The 25,370-nt window shown below is 44.0% G+C and overlaps 2 protein-coding genes across 2 annotated transcripts in view; one reads left to right on the top strand and one right to left on the bottom strand.

The window, feature by feature from the left end:
* The window catches only part of CASQ2 (calsequestrin 2), a 41,568-nt gene extending 36,019 nt beyond the window's left edge, over positions 1-5,549 (top strand). Inside the window, exons 9-11 of the mRNA XM_075197530.1 lie at positions 2,398-2,498; positions 4,295-4,369; positions 4,984-5,549. Coding sequence (XP_075053631.1) covers positions 2,398-2,498; positions 4,295-4,369; positions 4,984-5,232 — 425 coding nt within the window. The 3' untranslated portion in view covers positions 5,233-5,549. The remainder of the gene's footprint in view (positions 1-2,397; positions 2,499-4,294; positions 4,370-4,983) is intronic.
* Positions 5,550-11,864: 6,315 nt separating this feature from the next.
* Positions 11,865-25,370, bottom strand: part of LOC142139694 (vang-like protein 1) — a 33,332-nt gene continuing 19,826 nt past the window's right edge. The window contains exons 6-8 of the mRNA XM_075197532.1: positions 23,771-23,885; positions 21,616-21,841; positions 11,865-13,514 (exon numbers count right to left, since the gene is read on the bottom strand). Of these exons, the coding sequence (XP_075053633.1) occupies positions 13,152-13,514; positions 21,616-21,841; positions 23,771-23,885 (704 nt within the window). The 3' untranslated portion in view covers positions 11,865-13,151. The remainder of the gene's footprint in view (positions 13,515-21,615; positions 21,842-23,770; positions 23,886-25,370) is intronic.

Consider the following 25,370-nt stretch of genomic DNA (forward strand, 5'->3'; position numbering starts at 1 on the left):
GGGCAGTGTTAGCAATTAGGCCTTTTCACATGAAGATCTCATAACCCAGTGTTTCATATATGTCCTTAGAACAAGACAGATGGCGAGGGTGACGATGGGTGATGATGAGGGTGATAATAATGATGGGTGATGGTTGTGGTGATGATTAAGGTGGTTTTGGTAATAATGATGATGGTGATTGTCACGAACACGCTCCCGGCTGCCGTGACTTTGGGGTGTTTGCTGTATGAGGTCACACATGATTTCAGCCCGCAGTCTCTCTCACCTATCACACAGGTTATAGACCTACGGAATCGCCCCCACACAACGCTCTCACACCCCCAGACACTTCAGGTTTGCCACCACCTATTGAATACGAGCAATATGACTCCAATATACTGTCCCACACTGGCACACAGGCTTCTAGTTCCACAGACTGGTAAGACCCACACCAGCACACACAGGGTTACCTCTTTACACCTCCGGAGTGTTACACAAATGTACATACAAGCACACACAGCTTGTCAATCAAATGAACAGAGATATCACTCCGACACCTTGAATTGAACTGAATCCAAATTACGTTTCTCCATTTGACTATAATACTGCATATATCATACATTGGACATTTCTATGTGTTTTCCATCAGCGCCTTTTTGGAGTGATATCTCTGTTCACTGTATATTTTGTATGTGATGTAGGGGGTGACATCCAGCTTCACTCTTGGAACAGCTTTTGTTTGAGTCCTCTACTGCGACTTTATTTTATATCTATATATTTGTTAATCAAATGTATCAACAAATCACACACTGGCATTCCAAGGGTTAACTTGGTCGAGCTATCTTCTAACAGCTAATCCTAATGGATTCGTTAGAGTATCAAGGACGCCACGCATTAAATTATAGATTTAATATACAAAAATACAGGGCATACAGATAAGAAGAAAAATCAATAACAATTAATAGATTGACATAACAAGCAAAACTGTTTAAAATAAAAGGGATCACATTCAGAATAGCAGTTACTTGAGTTGCATAATCTGCGTCATGGGGAATTTGTCTAGCAGGATGGACAGCTTATCAATGTGACTTGATTTCCCCAAAAAGTCTGACCCTTGCCCCTTCAAACACAGTTTTTTTAAGTAAAATGAAATGGGATGGTCTTCACAGGGGAGTGTTTAATGGTAATAGGGGGCAGGGATGTCCCCTGTGGGTCACTATACTTTGCTCACAAATATTCCAAAAGTTGTGACCTGTGGGTAATTCTTCACAGATATATCCCAGAGAAATAACACCCCCCTCAATAACCCGGTCATAATCTCCTGCACATTTAAATACCAAACATGATGGAAGTATGACAATGTGAGATACCTTTTCCAAAGATATGTGATTATAGCTGTTCCCGGATACCACCCGTACTTGTCATTCACAACCCTGGTGTGATTTCTGCTCCTCAGTGAGAAGTGACACCCAGATTTCCCAAAATATGAACTATGACAACATTTTCCTTTGAAGGTTATATTTCTATATACCTGTATAGGCTTCCACATGCTGCCTACAAGGATCTCCAGCTGTGATCGGCCCCACACAGTCTATTCAAGTGTCCAAAACTCCCTCCCAGGCCAGGCTATCTCACAGTAGGAGCCGTTTGAAGCTGTCACAGGTCACACACTTATCTTTTCACAATGAAATGTCCAAAAGCCAGTTTTAATCACTCAATTGATCCATGGATTCATTTGATATAATCTATTTACACTGCAGTTATGATTTATCCCTTATAAATAACTGTAAGCTCTCTATGTTCACGACAGTGATGATTATTAAGGTGGTAATGAGAGTGATGGTGGTTATGGTAATGATGATGGTGATAGAGTGATGGTGGTTATGGTAATGATGATGGTGATGATGATGATGATGGTGATTATGGTGATGATGATGATGGTGATAGAGTGATGGTAATGATGATGGTGATGATGATGATGGGGGTTATGGTAATAATGATGGTAATGATGATGGTGATTATGGTAATGATGATGGTGATGATGATGAGGATGGTGATGATGATGATGGTGATTATGGTAATGAGGATGGTGATGATGATTATGGTGATTATGGTAATAATGATGGTAATGATGATGGTGATTATGGTAATGATGATGGTGATGGTGATGATGATGATGATGATGGTTATTATGGTAATGATGATGGTGATGATGATGATGGTGATTATGGTAATGATGATGGTGATGATGATGATGGTGATGATGATGATGATGATGGTGATGATGATGATGGTGATTATGGTAATGAGGATGGTGATGATGATTATGGTGATTATGGTAATAATGATGGTGATGATGATTATGGTGATCAGAGCCATGATATTCTCTGCGGTTTTTCTCACCGGCTGTTATTTTAGATGGTTATGAGTTTATCCAGATCCTGAAGGAAGTTGCCAGAGAGAACACAGAGACCCCTGAACTCAGCATAGTCTGGATCGATCCTGATGATTTCCCACTGGTGAGATTATTATTATCCTTACACTGTGCTGTACATTGACGGTATCATGAAAGAAACACATTTACACACAATGGTCCAGATTCACGCTCAGACGTAAGTCTGTCTGCGCCGTATCCTGCACACGCTCAGAAACAGGCCTTACGCCAATAAGCGCAAATGTCACTTACAACTGCCTAGTACTTGAGAGGCGGAACGGGGGAGGGATGGGGCGGACCGCTGCCTTGTACGGTACGGGTGTGCTGACACTGTGATGACGCAGATACAGCGATTCCTGGGTTTCTCATGAATGCTCTTGGTTTAAGCCACATCCACAATGTACAGGGCAGGTGTAAGCACCGACTGAGGGTGATGACTGACACGGTATAGTCATTGTATGCGTGACACCAGCTGGCGCATAACATGTGTATGTAGGGAAGACTGACTATATATATAAGCACATTGGGCCTGATTCACTAAGGAAAGGAAAGCAAGAAAAAGGAGTAACTTTGCACCTGGGCAAAACCATGTAGTATTGGAGGGGGAGGTAAGTTTAAAATGTGGGGACAGGTTTGTAGTCGGGGTAGAGAATGTCCTAGATCAACTTTACATTTCAGTGCACACATAAAGCTATGAAGTATATCTGTGCTATATAAAAAACCAGCCAGCATGTATCTTATGTGCAAAATAATAAACTAATTTGCACCCCTTGTATTGTAATATGGTTTTGCCAAGGTTCAAAGCTACTCATTTTTTGCTTTACTTTTCTTAATGAATCAGGCCCATTTGTATGTACATATTAAATGCATCTCGAATTATATATTTAAGTAAAAAATCTAGTATTTTTTAAAAAAAAATCTTAATTTTATTAATGAATTTAGTATTCAAAGTGTTTAATTTCTTTTACAATTTCAATTTTTATCATTTGTTTTGATGTGACCCTTTAGTAATCAGACACTTGTGCATATACTGCCGTGCTGTGTGTATCTACATGCGGCAAGTAACCGTTAGTTAGAACGTAACTTACACCCAGATTCAAATGGAAACGTATCTGGAGATAAATACGGTCTGAGCTACACACAAGTTGCGTCCAAACCTGAATCATCAGTAACATATATATATATATAGATATAGCACCAACAAATTCTGTAGCGCTTTACAATTGGGGACAAACAGAGTAATAAACAATACTGGGTAATACAGACAGAGAGGTGAGAGGGCCCAATGACATGAAACAAGAGGTAATATGCCCAGACAAGCAGGGATTGCGGCTACAGGTCGGACAGACGACCATAGGGCCGAGATGATGGAAAAGAGCAACAGGGAAAATTCTTCAAGGACCATTTTAAGATATTGAAGGTTGAGGAGTATCTGGGCCCATAGAGGAGATGTGCAGGAGAAGACTTACAACCATGCATGGAATAAAGTTATGAGACGGGTACAAGAGCACAGAGGGTGGATGGTGGAGTCAATCATAGTCAGCCGTTACCTCCTCCTCTGTGTATAATGTTACATCAGGGGGAATCCAATTACTAGTGAATAGCGATATTTGCACAATGATTCTCCGACATCACAACATTTTTACATGTTTGAACAATTAAATGCTTCTCTACACACATATTGCTTGTAAAATCTGTGGATTGGCAAAACATTATAGGGAATTAAGTGGCAGCCTGCAAATAGTGTCACATGGCATTCTGAATGATGTCATAGTGTCATGTGGCATTCTGAATGATGTCATAGTGTCACATGATATTCTGAATGATGTCATAGTGTAACATGGCATTCTGAATGATGAAACCTTTATCTTTACCCTACAGCTGGTGACGTACTGGGAAAGGACCTTCCATATTGAACTGTCTAGGCCTCAGATTGGAGTTGTTAATGTTACAGATGTGAGTATAATGTTTATTAATAGACCACTATCCTTATAATTTCTCCATATAACTCCTCCTATTACTCCCTATAACTCCTCCTATTCCACCCTATAACTCCTCCTATTACTCCATATAACTCCTCCTATTACTCCCTATAACTCCTCCTGTTACTCCATATAACTCCTCCTATTCCTCCCTATAACTCCTCCTGTTACTCCATATAACTCCTCCTATTACTCCCTATAACTCCTCCTGTTACTCCATATAACCCCTCCATGTAACTTCTCTCTATGGGGCTTGTTTATTAGGATCACCTTGGAGGGATAAGTAAGATCACCATAATTTATATAAAAAAAAATAACACATTACTGTAGAATATTCCAGCAAATCTGATTCAGTTTTAGGCTAATATGGTAAAGCCTGTGCCACAACTAAGGGCATTGGGTACATTACACACAAGCTCACGTTTACCAGGATGTTCACTTAGTAAGAAGAACTTTGAGACTAAAAGCCGCAGTGAAGGAATGTTTGGATGTGTCAGAAGACTGAACCTGGGAGAAGATGAAACACTTTACTAACTTACCCATAATGTCATGGACTCGTCACAGCCCTAATGTTGTCCTTCTCTGCAGGCTGACAGTGTCTGGCTGGACATGAAAGATGCAGAAGATCTGCCCTCACCATCTGAGCTGGAGCAGTGGATTGAAGATGTTTTATCCGGGAAGATCAATACGGAGGATGATGATGATGATGACGATGATGATGATGATGACGACGATGATGATGATGATGACGACGACGATGACGACGACGATGATGACGACGATGATGACGACGACGACGATGATGATGATGATGATGACGACGATGATGATGATTAAAATTTCATGTTCTCTGGGAACCACATTGTAACTTTCTGTGTTCATGTGTGAAGCATTGTAAGACTATAATGTCTCATGGACCTTTTATATTGGTATGATACATGTGTTATTCTGACATTTATACAGAGCAAATTAAGGAAAATATTGAACCAGAAAACTTTTTCCCAAATCATCACATCCTGATTGTAGGCCAGAGTCCGGAATGGGAACTGAAAGCCGTACAGTAAATTAACCATTCTTTCTAATTTTGTTATTTTCTTAGAATTCCCAAATAAAATAGTGAAAACTAAGTTAATAAATAAATTGAGGGACAGTCATTTATCATCATGGTGACTGTTTGTATCTATCATGTGAAGAGATCTGATCATTCAGCTGCCTCATGGTCTCTCATGAGTGACTACTGCCCCAGCACATTGAGTATCAGTGTATCAGAAATACAATATATGGAAGAAGACATTTTTCAGCTCAAAGGTGACTGTTTGTTCCGCAGACAGACAAGGTATCTCCAGAACCCCATCCTCCATTTTATATCCCATCATCTTCATCATGACATCTCTTCTAAGGACATTCCCATAGCAGCCAGATATGGATGTGGATTGAATACTAAATAGATGAGGAGTTAGTGTTGTCCTTTGTTACTCCATAAAAGAGTAATTTTGTACTGGTCTTTGGTCTGGTTGGGATTTGTGATGGTCCAACCTGATCTTTTTCACATTAACAATTTCCACAGAAGGATCACTTACAAAGAATTCTTTAATTGCAGTAAATACCACGATGCAAAGTCAAACGTAGGCAGAAGAGGTCAACTTTTCTAACCAAAGAATCAATCTGCTTAGTGGCTATATCAGAAGATTGATAACAGGGCTTCTGCTAGACCTTATATCTGTGTCCACCAAACCATAGTTACAGTCTTATTAAGGTTAAAAAAAGACAGGTCCAATATCTTCCACCTTTCATAAAATCCCATTGTATTGATCCAGAAACAAATCAAAACAAAACCCCCAGTGTGACGGACGACAGATTATCCTCACGGGGGTGGGGGGAATTCATGAGTGGCGTATGGGTAAAACTGTGCATGCTCAGAAGAGGTCTCCCTCTCAGTTCTAGTGAGCGCAGGGGGGCCTGAAGCCAAGAATGGCATCACCTGACGCCTACTAATATTTGACCCTGGCGATGCACTCTTCTGCCCCTGGTTATGGCTACCTTTACTTCATGCTATATGCCATTGTATGTCATTTGTTTGTGTTATGATCCTTCATATACAGCCCTGTACAATATGTCAGCACTATCAAGGTTAAGTTTAAAATTATGAATACACGGGATCTGACAAGTGCAGTCAAAGTGACAGAGAGATACGGCAGAGTAAGAGGAGAGCCGAAGAACCCATATTATTACCCAGAACTCATTTGAGACAGGAAATTATGGGGGTACTGTACATTGATTATGTGCATACGTCCCTTCCCCAACCCGTTCCGCCCATGAACATAGATGAACTTAGATGACGTGGATGTTCTTGCGGTAACTGGCGTACAGCCAGTTTCTGGTCATGCGCAGTGCAATTTAACATAAAATATGACACGTATCGGCTTGCACGTTCCTTAATGAATCAAGACCTCAATTTCAATATAATAGGCAAATCTAATATTACATTCATTGAACAGACGTTATTATTAATATCGTAGATTTGTAAGGCCCCAAAGTTATCCACAGTGCCGCATAGTAGGGAAAACCGTACATACATAAAACAGGGACATTCAAGGTAGACATGAAAACAAAGGGCATGAAGGATCCTGCTTATCATAGAACTTCCATTCTAAGTGGAAGAGATTACAGCTGAAACAAGAGGAGCAAGTGTGAGTGGAGATTGAGACAGTTGTAAGGGGGTATTAGTGTAAATAGCTTCATCAGGTATAAGGTAAGCTTTGCAAGAGAAATAGGTTTTTAGAGAACGTCTAAAGATTTGAAGGCTGTGGGAAAGCCTGATTGAGCTTGGTAGGGCATTTGATAAGTGAGGAGCAGCACAGGAGAAGTTTCGTAGGTCGGAGTGAGAGGTGGATATCAAAGACCATACAAGGCGCAGGTCAGAGGTAGATCTAAGAGGGCGGGAGAGAGATTATTTTGATATGAGATTTGAGATGTATGCAGGGGTGTTGTTGTTGAGGGCTTTGTAGGTAAGGGTGAGTAATTTGAATTTGATTCTGAAGGACACAGGGAGCCAGTGTAGGGATTTGCAAAATGGTGCAGCAGAAGTGGAACAGTGGGAGAGGAAGATCAGTCTTGTAGCAGCATTTAGAATGGATTGAAGGGTGCATATATGGGTGTCAGGAATGCCAGATAGCAGGAGGTTGCAGTAATCAAGATGGGAGATGACAGAATGGATAAGAGTTTTAGTAGCATGTTGAGTAAGAAAAGGGTGTATTCTGCAATGTTTTAAGGTGGAATCTACAGGACTGGGAGAGAGTCTGTATGTTAGGAATAAAGCTGAGGGCAGAGACAAGTGTGACACTAAGGCAGCGGGCTTGGGAGACTGAGGAAATTGTAGTGTTATTGACAGTGAGGGAGATTTTAGGGCAGGTGCTGACTCTGGCAGGAGGGAAGACAATATACTCTGTATTGGACATGTTGAGCTTTAGGTAGCTTTGGGACATCCATGTGGAGATAACTGAAAGAGAGTTGGTTACACGAGATAGTACACAAGAGGAGAGGTCAGAGGAAGAGATATAGATTTGGGTGTCATCAGCGTAGAGGTGGTATTGTAAGCCAAATGACCAAATTAGTGCCCCGAGAAAAGAGGTGTACAATGAAAAAATTAAAGGGCCAAGAACAGAGCTGTGTGGGACCACAACAGATAGTGGGAGTGAAGGGGAGGATGTGCTAGAGGTAGAAACACGAAAGGAGTGGTTCGATAGGTAGGAAGTGAACAAGGAAAGAACTATGTCACGAAGGACAATGGAGAAAAGAGGGTGATCAACAGTGTCAAAAGCAGCAAGCAGTAGATCATTGATTACTTTTGTGAGAGCAGTTTCAGTGGATTGTTGGGAGCAGAAGTCTGATTGTAGAAAGTCGAAAATTGAATGAGAGGAGAGAAAGTGAGACAGGCGTTTGTACACTAATCGCTCAAGTAGTTTGGAGGCAAATGGGAGGAGAGAAATAGCAAGGTAGTTAGAGAGAGAGGCTGCATCGAAAGACGGTTTCTTTAGAATTGTTGAGATGAATACATGTTTAAAGGAGGATAGAAATGTGCCAGTGGAGAGACAGGTTGGAGATGTGAGATAGAGGTGGGCATGCAGCGGAGGAGAGGGAGCGGATAAGTTGGGGGGAATAGGGTCGAGGGGACAGGTGGTAGGGTGAGATGATGAAATGAGTGCAGTGACGTCTTCAGTTACTGGAGAGCATGAATTAAAGGTAGATTGGGGAGTGTAGGTAAAGGTGGTTGGAGTGAGTGGAATTTGGTATGAGGAAATATCTTTGGAATGGTGTCAATTTTGTCTTTGAAATAGGTGGCTGTGAAGGAGAAAGGAGGAGGAGTTGCAGGAGTGCAGAGAAGTGAGTTGAAGGTGACAAAGAGGTAACGGGAATTAGAAGACTGGGTGGAGATTTGAAGAATGTTTGTTTGGCAATTGAAAGGGCAGTGCTATGCTATACAAGGATGAGTTTATAGTGTGGGAATTCAGGAGAGGAACAAGATTTCCTCCAGTTGCGCTTTGCAGTGTGGAAGCACTTTTGCCGGTAGCAGGTCTGTTTGGTGTGCTATGGTTGGGGTTTGGATCGTCAGAAATTATATATAGTAGCTGGAGCTCCATTGTCTAGGGCTGAAGTGAATGTTATGTTATAGAAAGAGGCAGCCTGATTAGGACAGGACAATTAAGTTATTGGAGAATATAGGGTTTTTTTGTGAAAATGAGAAGAGGATTGGGTTAAGAGTAATTAGGTTTCGTTGTGTACGTGTGTATTTGGGTGCAGGGGGAAGGACATGAGGTAAGGTGAGGCTAAAGGAAAGGAGGTTGTGGTCGGAGAGTGGGAAGGCTTTTTTGGGGAAACTAGAGATGGAGCAGTAGCAGGAGAAAACAAGGTCAAGGCAGTGTCCCTCACAGTGGGTGGGAGATGAGGTCCATTGGGAGAGACCAAAGGAGGAAGTAAGTGAAAGAAGTTTAGTGGCAGAAGAGACAGTGGGATTATCAATGGGAAGGCTGAAATCACCTAGTATGAGTGTAGGCAGGTCAAAGAATAGGAAATAAGTGAGCCAGGCTGCAAAGTTGTCAAGGAATTGAGAAACTGGACCTGGGGGGCAATAAATGACAGCATCACAAAAGGTAGAGAGAATAAAATAGACGGATAGTGTGGACTTCAAATGAAGAGAATGAGAGGGTTCAAAAGGTTGAATTAGAAGGTGCAGCTTGGAGAGAGTAGAATTCCTACTCCATCACCTTGTCTGTTTCCGGGTCTGGGAGTGTGGCTGAGGGAGTGTCCCCATAGGAGAGAGCGGCAGGGGATGTAGTGTCAGAGGAGGTGAGCCAGGTTTCTGTAATGGCAAGGAGGTTGAAGGATTTAGAAATTAATAGATCATGGATGGATGTAAGTTTGTTACAAAGAGATCTGGCATTCCATAGTGCAAAGGAGAAGGGAAGAGAAGGTAGTGGAGATATGTGAATAAGGTTAGTGGTATTGGAGTATTAGGAGTACAGGTTGGATGGAAAGGTTTAGGGTAGAGTGAAAAGTGTGAGCAGAAAATGGGGATTGTATGGGGCCCAGGGTTAGGCGAGATATCACCAGCAGCCATGAGAAATAGGAGGGTGAGAAAGAGGACATGTGAGGAGGATTTGTGGGTGTGAGGTTTATTTCTGTTTATGTAGCTGGTGAGTGTGGTGGGTGCAGGAGACAAAACAGTTCATGTGTACAGACTAGTGAGCAGGGAAGTAGTGAAGGGGAAATCATAATAGAAGATAGAGAAATAGGATGATGGAGAAAGAAGAGGAGTTTGGAGAGAAATATGGCGACAGTAAATAGAAGAGACTGTAAATTGAGTAGGTGCATGATGGAGAGATGTGAATGAATGTGTATTAGCTGCGGTAGGTAATGAGAGAGTAGAAAGGAACAATTGATCCAAATTGTGTGGGGCAATGGAAGAGGTGAAGTGATATTTTACCGCCCCCTGGCTGGGGTTAATGGAATAGGCAGTTTCTGCCGCTCTGACATGACGAGGTCCAGGAGGATCCTGACAGTTGGGTGCGGAGGGTCCAGCAGCCAAACAGAGATAGTAACAGTAAACATAATTGAGTTCAGCTAAACAGATGTTGAAACAACAATGACAGCTGAGCTCTGTGGGTCCCACAGCTGGACAGAGATGGTTGTTCTTTAGATCCTAAAACAGCCTGTTTTTCGGTATGAAGTCGATCCTCAGCGTTGCTGTGACGGTTGCCAACAATATTCAGAATTAACCAAAGCTCTATATTTGTGAGAATTAGGAAAAGTGGGAGCTTGGGCAAAGAGCTGAGTCAGTGGGCAGCTTACTCCAATTGCCGTCCGCATGTCACAACATAATATTTCATATTGCTGGTATCTTGTACCCAGCAAATGACGTAGAATATAAAACAATATTATGATAGGATGGACTGCCTATGCCAACCTGTCTGTTGTTGCTGGAAACCGGCTGGGCTTTGCTAACGTTCCCTGTCGTTATCCCAAATGCGCCCTCTCGCCACAGTAGGAGGAGCTTACAAATGCTGCCACCACTGGACTCCTTTACCGTCATCCAGAACCGGATTTCTGCTGGAGAACTGACGCTGCTAATGTGCCCCGTTACTGGTGAACCTGGGCTGGTATCCCTGACCTCTTCCTATGGATCAAGGATGCTGTGGATGGATCCCCCCTGGTCCATCACACTGGCCAGGGGGGATTCCTGGTTTTTAGACACAGGAAATCTAGTATCAAGTCTTAATTAAACCTTCCTGTGCCTTCAGGTGCTGGACCCTCACACATCAAAAGGTCCAATTAACATGAGATTAACATGGGTTCGTTTTGCAGACAACTGCAGAATACACCTTCCCAAAGAAAGTCACAAAACCCCAAACAAGTCATTTCCACAAAAGACTTCCTCCACAAAGGCTTATTGTATCAGATATATACCTCAGAAATCATGCATTTCCTCTAGCAAGTTTAAAACAAACGAGTTTCTTCCCTGGTCTCAGAAATAAAGATTTCCTTTACCAAAATATACACAATATCAAAAATAAGTGCATTTACAATTATATAAATAAGCGCCCTGCCCTATTTCCTTTAAATACATTTATACCATAAGTTACTAATAAGTGATCCAGTAGCAAATATATGATATCACTGTATTCTAGGATACACTGAAATTGGAGGCGTATCACATATATGGAAGATGTATCTCCAGGTTAAGTTATGACATGATAAAGAATCTATCAAACCCCAATGTGTACATTAGCTTACTAGGAGAAATGTACCCAAAACCCTTCTCACGCCAACATGTGCCTCTCGTCTTGTTAACAGATACACCCAGGGATATTTGTATCACTTTGGCTTCTTACACATGAATGACAATGATAATGATAATAATAATATAGAATTACTGGGTAAACGGGCAGAGAGTATAAACAGATAATACGCACTCATAAATATATGTGTTTATTTCAGTACATATTTGTACATTTACACTGTACAGCTGTGCAAAAAAGTGTTTGGCAATGCAATAATACACAGAGCAAATATCCACCCTGCCCTCACAACACAAATATTCTAAGATACTGAACAGAACCTATAATGAGTCTCTTATACCAGTGCAGTAATGTGCCCCTCACACTCAATGAGACATAAATGGGAACTGAGCACAATTATAGGACAGACATGGAGACGTCGCACTAAATGAAGAGGGTGGTGTTAAAGTGGTAGGAAGGCAGCGCTGCCCACCTGCTGTAGGAGACTCAGATTGGTGCAGCTATATATGCACCAGGTCACACAAAGAGTTCTACGCCCAGATGTATAACACCTTTATAAATGACCTTTAATGTTCCTAATACTGAGTAAGGCGATGATGTCACAACTCTCCCATTATATCTAATGTTATTACCATGTGATTTCTGCTGAGTCCAGCGCATGACATAACACGGGAGCACTACAATCCTCAGATAACATGATTACTGAGCATTGTTTTTGTATTTTAAAAATATTATCAGTAAGAAAAGAGAATAATAATATAAAAATTGCATCCGACATGCAGAAAAATAAGAACTGCGCGGAGCTATTGGTCAACACTGAAAAAATAGGGGACAAATCTATAAAACCTGGAACTGTACCTGGAAAATAGGGACAGTTGCGTCTATAAAAACATCACTTGCAGGAGAATATTACAGAATACACAGTGCTGTCATATACACGTTATACATACACGTTATACATACAGGTCATGGCCGCTGTATGTATGTTACAGAAGTCATACATGAGTTACAGATACAAAGTGTAATTATAGAACATAATAAGTAGATGCTGGATGTAAGTTACACATCGGAAGTTCTCAGAAAAGATTGGGCCATAAAATCTTCTGTAGGACCACATCCAGGATGAAGGAGATCTGATGGCTGGGATGTCAGACCAGTGTAAATCTGGGCTTAGGGTTATCAGACCGGTGGAGATCTAGGAGCAAGAACATTAGGCAGGAGGAGATCCGAGACTTCAAGCTGGAGATCTGGGAGTGAGGACATCAGTTTGTAAAAGATCTGGGAGCAGGTTTGTCAGGCTGTCAGTGCAAATGTTAGGTTGGAAGAGATCTGGGAGAGAGACATCAGTTTGCCGGAGATCTAGGAATGGGCACTGTCAGGTTGTAGGACATTAAGTACCGGGGACATCAGACCGGTGGAGATCTAGGAGCAAGAACATCAGGCAGGAGGAGATCTGAGACTTCAGGCTGGAGATCTGGGAGTGAGGACATCAGACAAGTGAAGACTTGAGAGCTCACAGGTCAAGTCAGTGGGGATCTGGAGTGGGGACATAAGGCCGGAGATATGGTTGCCGTGTCCAGCGCCTGAGGATGATCTCAAAACAAAACGATGAGAGTTGGGTGGAATGAAGGACTCTCTGAGTGTCAGACTGGGAATCCCACTCACACTCACCACAAGCTGTGTGTCTGAGCTGCGGAGGCAGAATGTCAGGTTGGAGTGAAGAGTTCGTGTGACTGACACCTCGCTTACTAATGTCCATAGATATGACTGGGCCTCAAAATACTGAGCAGGGGGACCAGGCTGCAGATACTGCTTCAGAAAGGCCTGTAGGAGAGAATAGGAAGTATCAGCATGTAGTGAGGTTTTTTCCTTTGTGGGTCAAGATTATTTAAACAAATGAAAAGACTTTACAGGAGAGATTTGTTGGAAGAAGCACAGTCAAGTCTCGCCCTATACATTAATTTGGATGCATGTTGTTCATTCCAGTCGGAGTTCTATGGGAAAGAGCATGTTGTATTCCTCCTCACTGCTGAATAAGTGTGTGATCCTGGGCAATGCTGGATAAGTGTGTGATCCTGGGCAGTGCTGAATAAGTGTGTGATCCTGAGCTGGATAAGTGTGTGATCCTGGGCAATGCTGGATAAGTGTGTGATCCTGAGCTGGATAAGTGTGTGATCCTGGGCAGTGCTGGATAAGTGTGTGATCCTGGGCAGTGCTGGATAAGTGTGTGTTCCTGGGCAGTGCTGGATAAGTGTGTGTTCATGGGCAGTGCTGAATAAGTGTGTGTTCCTGGGCAGTGCTGGATAAGTGTGTGATCCTGATCTGGATAAGTGTGTGATCCTGGGCAATGCTAGATAAGTGTGTAATCCTGGGCAATGCTAGATAAGTGTGTGATCCTGAGCAGTGCTGGATAAGTGTGTGATCTTGAGCAGTGCTTGATAGGTGTGTGATCCTGAGCTGGATAAGTGTGTGATCTTGAGCAGTGCTGGATAAGTGTGTGATCCTGAGCAGTGCTGGATAAATGTGTGATCTTGGGCAGTGCTGGATAAATGTGTGATCCTGAGCTGGATAAGTGTGTGATCCTGAGCAGTGCTTGATAAGTGTGTGATCTTGAGCAGTGCTGGATAAATGTGTGATCCTGAGCTGGATAAGTGTGTGATCCTGAGCAGTGCTGGATAAGTGTGTGATCCTGGGCAGTGCTGGATAAATGTGTGATCCTGAGCTGGATAAGTGTGTGATCCTGAGCAGTGCTGGATAAGTGTGTGATCCTGGGCAGTGCTGGATAAATGTGTGATCCTGGGCAGTGCTGGATAAGTGTGTGATCCTGGGCAGTGCTGGATAAGTGTGTGATCTTGGGCAGTGCTGGATAAGAGTGTGTCACTCACCGGACTGTGAGTGCTACTTCTCGTGTGTTTAGGAACCGTGGCCGTCCACCATCCTGAGGGTCTGCGCATGTGCAGCCCTTTCAAACCTTCAGTATCTGTTCCTTTTAGTTAATTGGCTGATCAGGCAACACTCCCTATTTAAAGCACCTGAGGTCAATACCTCGTTGCCTGATCTTGGAGTCTCATTCCCCATGAGCCTCTGAAGGTGTTCCTGTGTTTCCTCGTGTGTTCAGCTCCTGCTGATTCCTGTTGTTCGTTTGTGGTTTCCAGACCACTTCAACTCTCCTGTGTTTCATCGTGACTGCACCAGCTGATTCTTATCCGCTGCCTCTGTGCTACTACAGTTTCCAGTCCACTTCAACTCTCCTGTGTTTCATCGTGACTGCACCAGCTGATTCCTATCCGCTGCCTCCGTGTATCTACAATATCCTGCTTATCTCAACTCTCCCGTGTTTCATCGTGACTGCACCAGCTGATTCCTATCCGCTGCCTCCGTGCTTCTACAGTATCCTGCTCCCCTCAACTCTCCCGTGTTTCATCGTGACTGCTCCAGCTGATTCCTATCCGCTGCCTCCGTGTATCTGCAGTACCCTGCTCATCGCAACCCTCCAGTACTCCTCATGTCTGCAGCCAGCTGATCCGCTCTCCGTGCTTCTACAGTGTCTCCGCTGGTATCAACTCGCCCGTCTGCATTGGATCAACGCTCCGCTGCTTCCATCTCGTCTAGACCATCTCTACTCTTCAGCGTTCTCCAGGTGTCAAGTTCGATATACTACTGCTTCCTGAGTATTGTTTCCATCCCTGCTGGTCTACCTACCTGTGCGCTGCACCTACTTGATTACCGCTTCTACCCTCCTGGGACTTCGTATCCTGCCGGCCTCCAGCCGTTCAGGTATCCCTGCACTTCTGTCTGACAGCCTGCTCTCCTGAACCACGGTATGCATACTTCTCATTGACTGTGCTGGTGTATTGCATATCTTGCTGGACTGAGTTGTTCTCCTCTGGAGTTGCCTATCCGCTGAGACTATTACCATCATTTGACTGTGTTACTTTTTGCCTGGATAGTTCTTGTGACTTTGTATTATTGTGCAGTGCTGTTCAGTTATTACTATTTGTGCATATCATCGTGGGATCAAGTTCAGTGTGCCCGTGTATACTCTGTATTGCATTTATCTCCCCGTGCTCTTCCTCACATATATATATTCAGTGGTACAACTTGCTAGAGGCAAACCACTGTTCCCTGTTTCCTGAGTCACCCGTTTCCAGTATCCTTTCACATAGCAGTGGTACAACTTGCTAACGCAGACCACTGACTTCCCGGATACCTTCACCTGGATTCCATTCCCTCACCTAGACAGCGGTACCACTTGCTATACGCAGACCGCTGACTCTCATCACCTCCTCGTTATTTCTGGACATTCCTCCTCACTATAGCAGTGGTACAACTTGCTATCCGCAGACCACTGACTACCCTCACGTTTCCTTGTCCATCCAGTTCCTCGTGTACAGTTATCTATATATTACCAGTGCTGCTAGTCATAGACTTTCCATGAGCATTCTCTTACCATCTGCTGTCTCCTGTTCCGTGATCACCCCGCTACCAGAGTACCATATTACCACCTATACTGCTCTGGTAAGTCCATCATCTGGTGATACCTGGGTAAAGACTCCTAGTGCCCGTGACAGTAAGATCAGGCCATGACAGACCCAGATTCGGAACCTACAGCTAAAGAGATGCTGCGGCATCTGGTTACCCGTATTGAGCAACAGGAAGTTCGCCAACGGCATTTGCTGCGGTGTTACCAGGCGTTAGCCTCCCAAAGAACGTCTGTCCAAAATATCACAGCTACTGTTGATGCTCCTGTGCCTTCTGCCGTTTCCCCAGTGCCATCCCAGGTGTCTACGGCTTCCACGCTTCACCTGCCTACTCCGTCAAAGTATGATGGAGACCCCAAAACATGTAGGGGTTTTCTTACTCAATGCTCAGTTCATTTTGAGCTCCAACCTCAAAATTTCTCTACTCATCGTTCCAGAGTGGCCTATCTTATTTCATTGTTTTCTGGACAAGCTCTCGCATGGGCTTCCCCTCTGTGGGAAAGAAACGATCCATTATTACAGGATAGTGCCAAATTTATTTCCACGTTCCGAAGTGTATTCGATGAACCAGGTCGTGTCATCTCCGCTGCATCTAGCATCCTCCGTCTACGTCATGGTTCTCGTACAGTAGGCCAGTACGTCATTCAATTTAGGATTCTAGCCTCTGAACTTCAGTGGAACACTGAAGCGTTAATTGCCGCCTTCTGGCAGGGGCTCTCCGATAAAATTAAAAACGCACTGACCTCACAAGAAGTACCCTCCTCTTTGGATGATTTGATTTCCCTTTGCCTTCCTGTAGATATGAGGTTTCGTGAGAATGATTCCGAAAAAGTAACTTCCTTCAAAGCGCCTCTTCGCTCGGTACCTCAATTTCACCCAGCTTCATCTCCAGTGATACCCATGGAGATAGGTCGCTCCAAATTAACTTCAGAGGAGAGGGACCGAAGGGTAAAAAATAGACTTTGTATCTATTGTGCTGATTCCACGCATATGCTCAATTCTTGTCCCAGGAAATGCCGGGCTCTAACCAATACTGGGGAGATAAGGTTAGGGTTCCTGGAGTCCTCTCCTTGTTCTACGAAATTAAAAGTCTGTGCTTTTGATGTTTCAGTTTCCTTTGCTACCAAATCCTTTAAGTCCCAAGCACTTATTGATTCTGGAGCTGCGGGAAATTTTATTTCTGAATCCCTCGTGAATCAATGGTCCTTACCAGTGATTACTTTGAAGACACCTATTACTGTGACTGCTATCGATGGATCACGCATTGTCAATGGTCTCATCACCCAGAGTACGTCTCCAGTAACCCTTCAAATTGGTGTATTACACCAAGAAGAAATTTCATTTCTAATTCTTCCTGTTACTACAAGTCCGATTGTATTAGGCCTTCCATGGCTTCAACGTCACTCTCCCCAGATTGATTGGCGCACTTCTCAAGTTACGTCTTGGGGAGCTGAATGTCATCATCGTTGTCTCTCTCAAGTTGTTCCATTCAAAATACAGCAGTTGTCTATTTCACCGGGTCCACCAGGTCTCCCTCCACAGGATCCTTCATCTACGGATCTGTGCGATAAGGGTCAGTCTGAACGCCTTCCTCCTCATCGGGCGTTCGTGACGTCCTCGGACGTTGAAGATGGATCTCAGGAGTCATCTTCAAAAAGTCAAGTGCTTGTGGTTTACGGTCACCATCCGTCTTTTCCAGAATTTCCTGCCCTCCCTCCCACCCAAGTTCCTGCTGTAGAGACTGTTTGCCAAACCTTCAAAAATATTTGGTCTCAGGTCAAAACCTGTTTAAAGAAAACATCTGCCAAATATAAGTCTTTTGCAGATAAAAAGAGGCGGGCTATTCCACCACTGAAAATTGGAGATCGTGTCTGGTTATCTACCAAAAATATTCGTTTGAAGGTCCCATCTATGAAATTCGCTCCTCGTTTTATTGGTCCATATAGGATCATTCAAGTGATAAATCCAGTTTGTTTCAAACTACTACTTCCTAAGAATCTTCGTATTTCCAACGCCTTCCATGTGTCCTTGCTCAAATCTCTCATCATCAACCGTTTCTCGGTCCCTCCTTCAGCACCTCGGCCAGTTCAAATTCATCAGGAGGAAGACTTTGAGATTACTCATATATTGGATGCAAAAATTTCGCGAGGAGTTCTTCGTTACCTCGTTCATTGGAAGGGCTTTGGTCCTGAGGAGCGTTCATGGATCAAAGCTGAAGATCTCAACGCCCCAGCTCTTCTTAAGAAGTTTTATTCCAAATTTCCGGACAAACCCGGTTCCAGGTGTTCTGTGCCCACCTTTAAAGGGGGGGGTACTGTCACTCACCGGACTGTGAGTGCTTCTTCCCGTGTGTTTAGGAACCGTGGCCGTCCACCATCCTGAGGGTCTGCACATGTGCAGCCCTTTCAAACCTTCAGTATCTGTTCCTTTTAGTTAATTGGCTGATCAGGCAACACTCCCTATTTAAAGCACCTGAGGTCAATACCTCTTTGCCTGATCTTGAAGTCTCATTCCCCATGAGCCTCTGAAGGTGTTCCTGTGTTTCCTCGTGTTCAGCTCCTGCTGATTCCTGTTGTTCGTTTGTGGTTTCCAGACCACTTCAACTCTCCTGTGTTTCATCGTGACTGTGCCAGCTGATTCCTATCCGCTGCCTCTGTGCTACTACAGTTTCCAGCTCACTTCAACTCTACCGTGTTTCATCGTGACTGCACCAGCTGATTCTTATCCGCTGCCTCCGTGTATCTACAGTATCCTGCTCCCCTCAACTCTCCCGTGTTTCATCGTGACTGCACCAGCTGATTCCTATCCGCTGCCTCCGTGTATCTACAGTATCCTGCTCCCCTCAACTCTCCCGTGTTTCATCGTGACTGCACCAGCTGATTCCTATCCGCTGCCTCCGTGTATCTACAGTATCCTGCTCACCTCAACTCTCCCGTGTTTCATCGTGACTGCTCCAGCTGATTCCTATCCGCTGCCTCCATGTATCTGCAGTACCCTGCTCATCGCAACCCTCCAGTACTCCTCGTGTCTGCAGCCAGCTGATCCGCTCTCCGTGCTTCTACAGTGTCTCCGCTGGTATCAACTCGCCCGTCTGCATTGGATCAACGCTCCGCTGCTTCCATCTCGTCTAGACCATCTCTACTCTTCAGCGTTCTCCAGGTGTCAAGTTCGATATACTACTGCTTCCTGAGTATTGTTTCCATCCCTGCTGGTCTACCTACCTGTGCGCTGCACCTACTTGATTACCGCTTCTACCCTCCTGGGACTTCGTATCCTGCCGGCCTCCAGCCATTCAGGTATCCCTGCACTTCTGTCTGACAGCCTGCTCTCCTCAACCACGGTATGCATACTTCTCATTGACTGTGCTGGTGTATTGCATATCTTGCTGGACTGAGTTGTTCTCCTCTGGAGTTGCCTATCCGCTGAGACTATTACCATCATTTGACTGTGTTACCTTTTGCCTGGATAGTTCTTGTGACTTTGTATTATTGTGCAGTGCTGTTCAGTTATTACTATTTTTGCATATCATCGTGGGATCAAGTTCAGTGTGCCCGTGTATACTCTGCATTGCATTTATCTCCCCGTGCTCTTCCTCACATATATATATATTCAGTGGTACAACTTGCTAGAGGCAGACCACTGTTCCCTGTTTCCTGAGTCACCCGTTTCCAGTATCCTTTCACATAGCAGTGGTACAACTTGCTAACGCAGACCACTGACTTCCCGGATACCTTCACCTGGATTCCATTCCCTCACCTAGACAGCGGTACAACTTGCTATACGCAGACCGCTGACTCTCATCACCTCCTCGTTATTTCTGGACATTCCTCCTCACTATAGCAGTGGTACAACTTGCTATCCGCAGACCACTGACTACCCTCACGTTTCCTTGTCCATCTAGTTCCTCGTGTCAATTATCTACATATTACCAGTGCTGCTAGTCATAGACTTTCCACGAGCATTCTCTTACCATCTGCTGTCTCCTGTTCCGTGATCACCCCGCTACCAGAGTACCATATTACCATCTATACTGCTCTGGTAAGTCCATCATCTGGTGATACCTGGGTAAAGACTCCTAGTGCCCGTGACAGTGTGTGAGCTTGGGCAGTGCTGGATAAGTGTGTGATCATGGGCAATGCTGGATAAGTGTGTGATCCTGAGCTGGATAAGTGTGTGATCCTGGGCAGTGCTGGATAAGTGTGTGATCCTGGGCAGTGCTGGATAAGTGTGTGATTCTGAGCTGGATAAGTGTGTGATCCTGGGCAGTGCTGGATAAGTGTGTGATCCTGTATAGTGCTGGATAATTGTGTGATCCTGAGCTGGATAAGTGTGTAATCCTGGGCAGTGCTGGATAAATGTGTGATCCTGAGCTGGATAAGTGTGTGATCCTGGGCAGTGCTGGATAAGTGTGTGATCCTGGGCAGTGCTGGATAAGTGTGTGATTCTGAGCTGGATAAGTGTGTGATCCTGGCAGTGCTGGATAAGTGTGTGATCCTGTATAGTGCTGGATAATTGTGTGATCCTGAGCTGGATAAGTGTGTGATCCTGGCAGTGCTGGATAAGTGTGTGATCCTGTATAGTGCTGGATAATTGTGTGATCCTGAGCTGGATAAGTGTGTGATCCTGGGCAATGCTGGATAAATGTGTGATCCTGAGCTGGATAAGTGTGTGATCCTGAGCAGTGCTGGATAAATGTGTGATCCTGAGCTGGATAAGTGTGTGATCCTGAGCTGGATAAGTGTGTGATCCTGGGCAATGCTGGATAAATGTGTGATCCTGAGCTGGATAAGTGTGTGATCCTGGGCAGTGCTGGATAAGTGTGTGATCCTGGGCAGTGCTGGATAAGTGTGTGATTCTGAGCTGGATAAGTGTGTGATCCTGGCAGTGCTGGATAAGTGTGTGATCCTGTATAGTGCTGGATAATTGTGTGATCCTGAGCTGGATAAGTGTGTGATCCTGGCAGTGCTGGATAAGTGTGTGATCCTGTATAGTGCTGGATAATTGTGTGATCCTGAGCTGGATAAGTGTGTGATCCTGGGCAATGCTGGATAAATGTGTGATCCTGAGCTGGATAAGTGTGTGATCCTGAGCAGTGCTGGATAAATGTGTGATCCTGAGCTGGATAAGTGTGTGATCCTGAGCTGGATAAGTGTGTGATCCTGGGCAGTGCTGGATAAGTGTGTGATCCTGAGCTGGATAAGTGTGTGATCCTGGGCAATGCTGGATAAATGTGTGATCCTGAGCTGGATAAATGTGTGATCCTGGGCAGTGCTGGATAAGTGTGTGATCCTGAGCTGGATAAGTGTGTGATCCTGAGCTGGATAAATGTCTGCTCCAGGGCAGTTCAGACATCTCCCATTGACTCTCCAGTAGCTGTATAAGAGCAGTTAGCACTTTACCTGATTAGAGCCTGTGTAACATTAGTGTGCAGTATGTTGTGTTACCTGTGGTGACATATTGTGAGTGAGGCACTGTGTAAGATGCTGTATGATCCCCTCCATGGTGTACAGATGAGTTTGCCGCGTTGAGCGCAGATAGCGCTGTAGACTCTGTGCAATAAGGGGAACCAAACTCTGCGCTGCATCCCTTAGATTTAAGGCTTGGGGAGACTTCAAGTCATCATCCAGGCGATGTATCTGGGAGAAAGCCCTGTGTACCGCGACCACCAACCTGGGGACACCGAGGAGAGACATAGCATTCATCTATCACCTTGTTTAATACAACAATACCGTCTATGTGTAGCCAAGTCACACTTATAATTATGATTCTAATTGTTATTATACTGAAGGACTTTATTTATGTTTAATTAAGCTTTTATATATATAACATTATTAGTTATTGTAATTAGTATTTATAATATATTAATATTAGTAGTAGTAATATCGGGAATAAGTTCAACTCTAAAGGAGAGATTTTAGAGGTTTTTAGAGAACGTCTAAAGATTTGAAGGATGTGGGAAAGTCTGATTGAGTGTGGTAGAGAATTCCATAAGTGGGGAGCAGCATGGGAGAAGTCTTGTAGGCGGGAGTGAGAGCTGGATATCAGAGACCATACAAGGTGCAGGTCAGAGGTAGATCTAAGAGGGCGGGAAGGAGAGTATTTTGATATGAGAATTGAGATGTATGTAGGGGTGTTGTTGTTGTTGAGGGCTCTGTAGGTAAGGGTGAGTAATTTGAATTAAATTCTGGAGGACACAGGGAGCCAGTGTAGGGATTTGCAGAGTGGAGCAGCAGATGTGGAGCAGTGAGAGAGGAAGATCAGTCTTGCAGCAGCATTTAGGATGGATTGAAGTGTGGATATATGGGTGTTAGGAATACCAGATAGCAGGAGGTCGCAGTAGTCAAGACGGGAGATGATGAGAGAATGGATAAGTTTTGGTAGCGTGTTGGGTAAGAAAAAGGCGTATTCTGGCAAGAGTCTGGGTGTGAGGAATAAAGCAGAGGGTGGAGTCAAGAGTGACCAAGGCAGCGGGCTTGGGCGACTGAAGAAACTGTGGTGTTACAGTCATAGACAATGAGGGAAGGTGGTGATTCTGGCAGGAGGGAAGATGATAAGTTCCGCTTTGTACATGTTGAACTTTATGTAGCATTGGGACATCCATGTGGAGACAGCAGAAAGATAGTTGGTCACACAAGATAGTACAGTAGGGTAAAGGTCAGGGGAAGAGATATAGATTTGGGTGTGGGTGTCAACATCAAAGAGGTGGTACTAAAGGCTGAATGAGTGAATTGGTGCCTAAAGAGAAGAGGTGTACAATGAAAAAAGTAAAGGGCCAACAACAGAGCCTTGCGGGACCCAACAGATAGTGGGAGTGGAGGGGAGGATGTGCCAGAGGTAGAAACACTAAAAGAGTAGTTTGATAGGAAGTGAACCAGGAAAGAACTGTGTCACGAAGGACAATGGAGTGAAGGGTGTGTAGGAGAAGAGGGTGATCAATAGTGTCAAAAGCAGCAGAGAGAGGTCCAGGAGAATGAGTATGGAGAAATGACCCTTAGACTTTGCAGTAAGTAGATCATTGATCACTTTTGTGAGAGCAGCTTCAGTGCTATATTGGTGGCGGAAGAATGATTGTAGAGAGTTGAGAATGGAATTAGAGGAGAGAAAGTGAGACAGACGTTTGTACTCTAATCGCTCAAGGGGAGGAGAGAAATAGGGCGGTAGTTGTAGAGAGACTGGATTGAGAGATGGTTTCTTTATAATTGGTAAAATGAGCGAATGTTTAAAGGAGGATGGAAATGTGTCAGTGGAGAGAGACAGGTTGAAGAGGTGAGTTAGAGGTGGGCATGCAGCGGAGGGTAGGAAGTGGAGGATAGGGAGCCGAGAAGTTGGGAGGGAATAGGGTCGAGGTGACAGGTTGTAGGATGAGATGTGTGCAGAGACAGGTATAAGGACAAGTGAATGATATGGAAAAATGTGAAGACAAATGTACATGTACGCATTTATAGTGTGCCTGCACAATACGAATATCCATATCTTAAGCATAAAACAAAATGACAGACATCCAACTCTAAATGAGAGTGTGTAACCCTACGTCTAGAACAATAAATACAATATAAGACAACATTAGTTTGTATAAGAGCAATGGACGCAGACTATCACCTGGCGCGGCGTTTGCGGATCTTGCGCTTGTGCTCGATCTCTTCATAATATCTCTCTTTGTAGTAGTTTGAGGAGGTCCGGGCCTGTGACCGGTTGCCAGGGTTATTTTCAAGGCCTGGAGAAGAGCAGAAACAGGGCGTCCTGAATGACTGGCATGAAGACTCTGATATCCATATTACAGATATATCAACCCCAACACTGTGCTCAGTGCTGCACCCGGACATATACTGCAATGCCTCCGGTATACACCTGCACAAACACAGTCATTGCATATTATTGGGGGGGTTGTTCTATACAAGAAGGGGATGGAAATGCTACGTGTATTGTGTCTCTCGTCTCTCTCTCTCTATACATATATATATATACATATATATATATATACATACATATATCTATTATGTTATTGAGAAAAAGTAGCTTATAGTAAGGCACAAAAGGGAGTACATTTCACCCTGGACCAATATCACACCCCGGTCTCCACTGACGATATCACACCCGGGTCTCCACTGTCAATATCACACCCGGGTCTCCACTGACAATATCACACCCCGGTCTGCACTGACAATATCTGTCACACGCCGGTCCTATAGTCAGGTCCCAGCTCTGTGACTTTCCCTTTAAGAACCATGATTCTGCTTGCTTCTCTTTCAGAGACATTACTTTCACAGGTATTCCTAGCTACGGTGATCTGGACCACTCCCTAAACCTCATTGGTCCTGGAGCACTATATGAACCTCCCAAGGTTATGGGCTCATTGCCTGATCTTCGTGTTACTCAGTCTACCCTGGTCTAGGCTAATCTGCTACTGCTGTTACCTGTGTGCTGGACTTCTACATCTACAACCATCATACCTGGTACTTGTAGTTCCACACTGCTTACTGAATCTCCTACTGTGGTTACCTGTGTGCTGGACTTCTACATCTACAACCATCATACCTGGTACTTGTAGTTCCACACTGCTTACTGAATCTCCTATGGCTGTTACCTGTGTACTGGACTTCTACATTTGCACACTGAACTGGCTCGTGAGTTGCCTATTACATCTGCACTCATATTGATTGGCTCAACTACCTTTGTGCTCGGCTACCTGTATTCTTTACTGAAATTCAATCAAGTTACCTTGTCATCATCATCATCATCATCATCAGTTATTTATATAGCGCCAACATATTCCGTAGCGCTTTACAATTGGGGACAAATGTAATAAACTAATAAACAAACTGGGTAAAACAGACAAAGAGGTGAGAAGGCCTTGTCATCTGTGGTTCTATGTTTGGCACGGCTATTATTATTACTCTGCTAATTATTAGTTGCTGGACTGTTATCAAGAATATATTGCCAAGCTAGTTGCCAGTTCCGTTATTCAAGTTGTGTGTGTTCAATCTTCATGCCGTTGTTATTGGTTACCAACTGAACTTCTTTCGTGATTGCATTGTATCTTGTGAACTGCCGTGTACTCAGTTTGCTGAGTTGTACATATCTTATACTGTTGCTGTTATACCATCTATCAATATATTATATTGCAATGCTACTAACATCTTCTGTGTTTTGTTCAATCTCCACCATCCACTGCTATAACATCTAAGTAGTGGCAAAAGGG

Source organism: Mixophyes fleayi, chromosome 2 (assembly GCF_038048845.1).
Source record: "Mixophyes fleayi isolate aMixFle1 chromosome 2, aMixFle1.hap1, whole genome shotgun sequence".
In the NCBI taxonomy this organism is placed as follows: Eukaryota; Metazoa; Chordata; class Amphibia; order Anura; family Limnodynastidae; genus Mixophyes; species Mixophyes fleayi.